The following is a 6,937-nucleotide window of genomic DNA, read 5'->3' on the forward strand; positions in this document are numbered from 1 at the left end:
GGGGGGATTTAACAGCCGGGCAGAGGCGGTGCTGAGGGCCAGGGTTTGGGGGTGGGATGGCAGGGGTAGGGGGGCAGTTGGGCTGGGGGAGCTTAAAGGGCTTTTCCAGCCTAAACAATTCTGTGATTCCACGATTCTATGAACCTGGGGAGGACGCGGGGCAGACAGGCGCTCTCTCCCCAAGGCTTCCTCCTTTTCCCATACAGATTTGCCAGAGGGTGGAAGGAATGAGATGATCTTTAGTCCAAGGACTCAAAGGAAATGCAACACACGGCATTTGCATCACTGAAGATTTAGGTGCCCCTGTTAAGGAAAAAGCTCCCTTTTTGGGAGCAGACTGCAGACCTCTCGCAGGGGCCGTGGGGAGCTCGAGCCTGCCTCGGGGTTCTGGGATGGGCCAGGTGACCTCTGCATCCCTGGTGTGCAACTGCAACGCAACTTGAGCACGGTCAAAGTTAGAAACGAACAAGTGCCACCAACGAAAGAAAGGCTGAGGCTTTTCTTGGTTCAGTCCATGCTGAGGCACCCCCACGTGCTCTACGTGCTGTGGGTCACAAACCAACACCGAGGAGAGCCCTTTGGGGGCCATTTGGCCTATCCCTCTACCCCAAGGCAGATCAGCTCATGTTGGTGGTGCAGGGCCTCATTTAGGGGTCTGAAATTAAGGCTCTGGGTAAGTGGCTGGGTCAGCAGAAGTGCCGAGCACCCGAGCGATGCCGGGGGCGCTCTGCACCTCTCCCCTCTCCTTGGGCACTCACCTCCCAGCTAACCTCCCCTTTCCCGAGCCCTAACCACCTCTGCGAGCACGTGGAGCGTGGGAGGGGGAACTGCCTGCCCCAGATTTACTGTCTGCCCTGGGGGGGAACCCAGGCATCTGTCCCGAAATTGAGTTACCAGGCGTCCTCAGCTAACAAGCAGCTTGATTCAGCAGCCACCAGCAATTGCCAATGAAAATGAAAGCTTCGCGTCTGGTATATCCAACATGCCACCGTGAAAAATCCCTTTGTAGAGCATTTATATACATCCATATATAAACCTGAACCAATCCTATAATTGAACTACATATACACACTTAATTTAATGCAATAATACTCCAGCCTGAAAAGAATGCCGGTCTCCTAAATTGGTTCCAACTGCCCTTGGTTGTGGGTTGCATTTTTAGAGGTTTTGCTTTCATTCCTGCCTTGTCGGTGACTCTGAACTCGAAGATGCAGGTCAAGAAGAACCCGAACGCTGGGAGGGCTCAGCGCTCTCTGCGGGCGGCCGGGGAAGTCTGGCTCCCTGCTTTCCTCCTCCGTGAAGGCAAATTTTGAATCCCTCACCTGCTGCCTACCTTTGGTCTCGCCCTGAAGGAAATCTCCTTCTGTAAATGTGGGGCACAGGCAGCTTTACCTGGGCGCTGTCCCGTGCCCGGCAGCTCGGCGGCTGCCAGGTGAGGTTTGTAGCCAAGCTGTTGTACGGACAGCAGCCCCCTCCTGCATCCCGAGGCGATGCCGACCCCCCGTCTCGTGGTGCTGCCCCCATGAAACTGCTGCTCTGCGTGCGCTGGCCACAGCATCTCACTCTGTCCAGCTCACGGAGCTGCATTTCGCTCATTGACCCCCTGCTGCTGCTGCTTCTTCATCCCCTCTCCTCACCCCTCTGCATCCCTCTCTCACCGAGGTCCTGGCGTGGGATAGATGCGCTTTCATCCCCTCCTCCCCCTATAGGAGGCTGAACCCCTAAAGGAAGGCGGATCCCACTTAGTTCCCTGGGAAAAGCTTGGGGATCGCTCTCAGCAGTAGATGTTTGATCTTTTCCAGGGTCAGATTAAAGGGAGAGAAACAGTTTGCAAGTACATCCATCCCCCCCAGCCCTCATCTCCCCCTCTCTACCTGTCCTGGACTTCTGGGGGGAGATGAGTTTTGCCGAGAGAAGGAGGCTCTGGGGGGGACACGGCGTGGGGAGGGGGAGGCGATGGGGCTGGTGACCCATTCTGGCATGACCTGATGTGGCATCTCTGCTCCCCGCAGTCTGCGGACTCGGACCTGCCGTACCCCCCGCCCCAGCGGGAGCCCAACATTTACATGGTCCCCCAAGGAATCAAGCCGGTCCTGCAGCGCACGGCCATCGAGGTGAGTGATGGGGAGGGCACGAGGCAGCTTGCCCCCTCGCAGGAGGTGAACGTGTGTCTCTAATTGATTTTGATTGAATTTTGATTGAAAATCAGGAACAATTCCTTCCCCTTGGGGCTGTCAGGCACGGGAAGGGGCTGCCCAGGGAAGGGGTCGAGTCCCCAGAGACTCAGAAATGGGATCCAAGCCAGGATCTGTGGATACAGAGTCCTGCTGGTGCTGGGAGCTGGTTCTGTCCATTGTTTATCAACGAAAAAAGTCTCTTTAAACCATTATAACCTGGCTCTAGGGTTGCCCTGACTGGAAAACCCACTGTTCCCTTCACTCCTACTGGCAATACTAGGCTAACGGTTGGGCTTGATGATCTTCAAGGTCTTTTCCAACCTAAACGATTCCATGATTCTATGTTGTTGCCCTAATGGGCCAATAGGTTTCCATTTTATCTTCTGTTCCTATCACACGACTGTCACCAGTCCCCATTTCCCACCAGGGCTTCCCTCAGCATAGCCAGGTTGTCTTGCTGGGAAAATGAGTCTCCCCAAGCGGTCAAGTCCTAGGGCAGAGCACAGTCCCGGTTTTTAGAAGGACAGTCTGCCTCACACCAGGATGGTATTTGCCCAAAACAGAGATGCTCCATTAACAGATAAGTGCTTGTGGACCTGGTCTATTGGTGCATACAGAGAAAATCTTGCTGCATGACCTGGCTTCTCCCAGCATCAGCTGTCCCACATGGTTGATTCATCTCTCATTCATGGTGGGCCAACCTTCAGGTTTAGCTCAGTGGGAGACCTGGAGACAGACCTTTGGCTCAGTTTTTGCTATCTGTTCTCCTCATCCTTCAGATCCTGGCCTGGGGGCTGAGGAACCTCAAGAGCTACCAGCTGGCCAGTGTCACCTCGCCCAGCCTGCTGGTGGAGTGTGGAGGCCAGATGGTGCAGTCCTGCGTCATCAAGAACGTCAAGAAGAACCCCAACTTTGAGGTCTGCGTGCTCTTCATGGAAGTGGTGAGGATCCCTGCGGTGATGGGGTCACAGAAGAGCTAGTGGGAAGGACCTCCAGTGGTCCCATAAAAGATGCATCCTATGGTGAAGCTGATGCTGTCCTGCTCAGCCTCGGTTACCTTTGGGGAGGTGCAGAGCAGCTGCCCCCCCCCGCCCTCTGCAGTGATGTGTTCCCTCCCCTCTTGCCCACAGCGTTTACCCAAGGAGAGCCTGTACAGCCCCCCCATTGTTGTCAAAATCATCGACAACAGGCCGTTCGGCCGAAGGCCCGTGGTGGGGCAGTGCACCATCCGCTCTTTGGAGGACTTCTACTGTGACCCCTACCGAGAGGAGACGGACGGTGCCCAGGAGCCCTCAGGTATGTGCTGCCATGAGGGCCATGCTGGCTGGACACCCATGCCATTCTCCAGAGGAGCTGTGGGTTGCTGTATACGTTGCTTTTAGCTCAGCCCAGCTGTAGGTCTGATACAAAAAGCCCAGGAGGTGCCAAGGAGGAGTTTAGCTCTGTGGTTGGTTGGTGAGCTGGGATGTCCCTTGGCCAAGCTGTCCAACCTGCATGGACATAAGCTGTGGCTGGTGTGAAGGCTCTGGGCAAGGTTGAGATTGCTCCTGGAGCTTGATCCCAAGGTGGCTCAGCTTTGGGGTTTCTAACAGCTGGATGTCCTGGTCATGCTCGTCCTTGCTCTGATTGCAGATGACGTGAGCCTCACGCCCAGGGATGATGTCCTAATCGACATCGATGACAAAGAGCCTCTTATTCCTGTCCAGGTATGGAAAAAATTGGGAAGATGCTGGTTTTTTACTTTGTGTGATATGGGGGAACTTGTGCAGGTCCAGGGCTGGGGTGGAGAGCGGTGCAGATCTCTGATGTGAGGTCGTGTCTGGTTGTAACCTTCTTCTTGCAGTGTCCGCCTCCATTTTCACCTCCTCTCCTGCGCCATGCCATAACAACCACCCACAAACTCATCCTTCTCCCCTGTGTTTGATAGGAGGGGTCAGATTTGCTTTTCTGGGGGAGAGACATCAGCCTCTCTCCATGCCAGGCTCTTCCCTCCAGCGCCTCCTCCTCAAATGCAGGGTTTGGTCTGAGGCTGAAGAGGGTTTGCCGTCACCCCTCAGGGCTCTGCTGTGCAGGACGCTCTCTTGGAAACGACAGTCACTACCCCCAGAGCTGGCAGCCTTGCGGGGACTCGATGATCTTAAAGGTCTTTTCCAACCAAAGTGATTCTATGATTCTATGACTTACCCCGCCGGGGGGGAGCATGAGCCGATGCTGGTGGACGGGACAGTTTGCCCAAGGCCACACTGGACTCAAGGGTTGCCTGAGGCTCAGCCCTCCTCACCACAACCCCATGGGCAGGCCTCCTTTCCCCAGTTTTGCTCTTTGTTTGCAGGATCCTTTGCTGCTTCCAAAGCCACTTGCTGCTTCCAGCAGCTCCGGTTACTTTGCCGAGGGTCACGGTGGGGATTTTGGAGGGGGTCATGCTTGCAGGATATCCCATGGTGGGGGGAACGGGACATGCTTTAGCAGGGTCAGTGAAGGAGGAATGTGTTGGTGCAGTTGCAGAAAGGAAGCTTCTATGTGCCATGAGTTTGAGGGGTCTCAGGTGCCCCTTGTAGATGGGCCAGGCTGGGCAATCCACCAGGATTGCTGTTCCTCCTTGCGGAAGCAGAGCTGGAAGGTGTCTGGCCGCACTGGTGACACTGGCCCTGCTGGTGCTTCACATTTCTATGGCCCTTGGGTTCCCTGATGTGTCCTCTTTGGGGCAGAGACCCGTCAGTCCTGCGTGAGGCACAAACCTGTGGGCGACCCTGGTTGCTCAGGAGCAGCTGAAGGCGTTGTCAGGGGCATTCGGTGGAGCTTTTCATCGTCTCCTCTTCCCTTCGGTGTGTTTAGCGTGCGCTGGCCTTTCCTTCCTCCCTGGTTTAAAGGCTGTGGGCGCTGCGTGGTGCCTCGGGCCAGACAAGCCTGGCCTGGCTGTGGGAGGCTGCCTCTCGGGTATGCCTCTTGCTTTGCCTTCCACTGCCCGTAAAAGCAAGATGTACAGCCTGGCTGTCCATGCTTCGGCTCTTCATTCATCCCCTTGGTGGCACCTCCGTGTTTCTGTTCGCTAGGATTTACCATCCACTTATCTGTGCTGTTGGGTATCTGCGGTCGTGTCCCAGGGTGGGCTCAGCCTGGGGACCCGGGCTGTCCCTGGAGATTCACCCGAGCTGCACCCCCCGTGCTGGGCTGTCTGCTCTAGGTTTGTGCCGTGCAGGTCCTCCCCGCGGCCGGGCAGGCTTTGCTTAAGCAGGAGTGCGCGTTGCTTGCTGGAACCTCTGCCCGGTTCAAGGCTTTCAGGCCTTGGGCTAAGGAAAAAAAAAATCAAGATTTTGGCCAGTGCTCGGCAAAAGCTGTGGGTGTGGGGCTCCAGCCTGTTGCGGTCTCAGCTGCAGCTGGCCCTGCTGATGCCTACCTGTCCCAAGCATGGATGAGATCCAGCACCGTGCTCCCAGGCAAGGTCACCCTGCAGTCCTTAGGGTGAGGCACGTCAAACGCGCTGGCTTTTCGGGTTCCCCGCCAGCCAGGAGGTGGGAAGTTCATACGCTCAGCTCCCTGGGATGCTGGCATCTTCTCCTGAGGTGCTTCAGTATCGATTAGGAACAGGTCAGTGGAGTTTGAAAGCGTTGGCCCAAGCCAATTGGCCCACCCTGGAGATGCTGCAAAGCAAGGAGAGAAGTTACCGTGTTTGGGGCTGCAGATGGGGGAAGATGCATCTTCCTGTGGCGTCAGTTCTGTGCTGCCGGAGCCGTGGGCATGGAGCATCCCAGTCTGAGTCCCGGTGGGGAGGAAGCCCTTGCCCTGGTTGGTGTTGGGGTGGAGAAGTTGCTGAGAGCGGATCGTCTGTGAGATCCCCAAGGCTGGGCCCATGCCTGTGCAAAAGCCCTTCCTGAGCGCTGCTCGCAGGTGATCCCGGGAATTTTCTTTCCTGATACTCGCTCCCCCCGGCAGCTTTTGGCTGAAGTAACTGCCTGAGAGGAGGGGGGAGCTGGGGGGGTCGGGCTCTGCTCCCAGGGAAGGGGCGATGGGACGAGGGGCACCGGCCTCAAGTTGTGCCAGGGCAGGGTGAGGTTGGGCATGGGGAACAATTCGAAGTGGATCTGTCTGGGAGAAAACCCAGCCCAGGTCCCCGTTCCTGCCTGCAGACCTTGGCATTCGGGGGCTCAGGCTTGGTCCAACACTGAGCAAAACATCCAGGCAGGCGCTCATGGGCAGCGGGTGCGGAGCACAGACGTGAGCGACCTTCTGCGCTCTGAGGGTGCCCGAGAGGAAGAGGAGGGCTGTGGCAATGAGCAAGGGAGGGGTGGGTAAAGGGGGGCACCTCTGGCCTCACCGAAATGAAGTCCCTCAGCCTTAGGTTGCGAAGTGAAGTGAGGTGAGCTCTCGCTCGTGTTTGACTTTCCGTTCACCAAAATAAATGACACCACGTATTGCATTATGTAATTTTTATTTTTTAAATGCCCAGCAAAGGTCAGAAAAATATTTCCCTAGCAATGTCCCCAGGCCTGAAAGCAGGGCCTTCTTCCCCAAAAATAGTCGCGGGCAACAGAAGTAATGAGCCGGGTTTCCTGCGGCGCTCCCGAGGCTGGCGCGGGTGGAGCGGCTCAGCTTTTCCCTCCGGGGAAACACTGAGGCTCACGGGGCTCTGGGGGGCTGCGTCTGCCCCCGACCTTGCAGGGCCTTCGTCACGGTTTTAGGAAACCGGCTCCAATCGGCCTGTTGGGGCCAAGAGCTATGGCTGGGGGGGGCCACGCGCGGCTGGGGGGGGTGGGGGGGGG

General features: G+C 56.8%; 1 protein-coding gene across 1 annotated transcript in view; it reads left to right on the forward strand.

Moving 5' to 3' along the window:
- The window catches only part of DYSF (dysferlin), a 109,469-nt gene that overhangs the window by 53,593 nt on the left and 48,939 nt on the right, over positions 1-6,937 (forward strand). Inside the window, exons 33-36 of the mRNA XM_035896592.1 lie at positions 2,013-2,114; positions 2,957-3,118; positions 3,308-3,473; positions 3,810-3,883. Of these exons, the coding sequence (XP_035752485.1) occupies positions 2,013-2,114; positions 2,957-3,118; positions 3,308-3,473; positions 3,810-3,883 (504 nt within the window). The remainder of the gene's footprint in view (positions 1-2,012; positions 2,115-2,956; positions 3,119-3,307; positions 3,474-3,809; positions 3,884-6,937) is intronic.

Source organism: Egretta garzetta, unplaced genomic scaffold, assembly GCF_000687185.1.
Source record: "Egretta garzetta isolate BGI_Z169 unplaced genomic scaffold, ASM68718v1 scaffold506, whole genome shotgun sequence".
Lineage (NCBI taxonomy): Eukaryota > Metazoa > Chordata > Aves > Pelecaniformes > Ardeidae > Egretta > Egretta garzetta.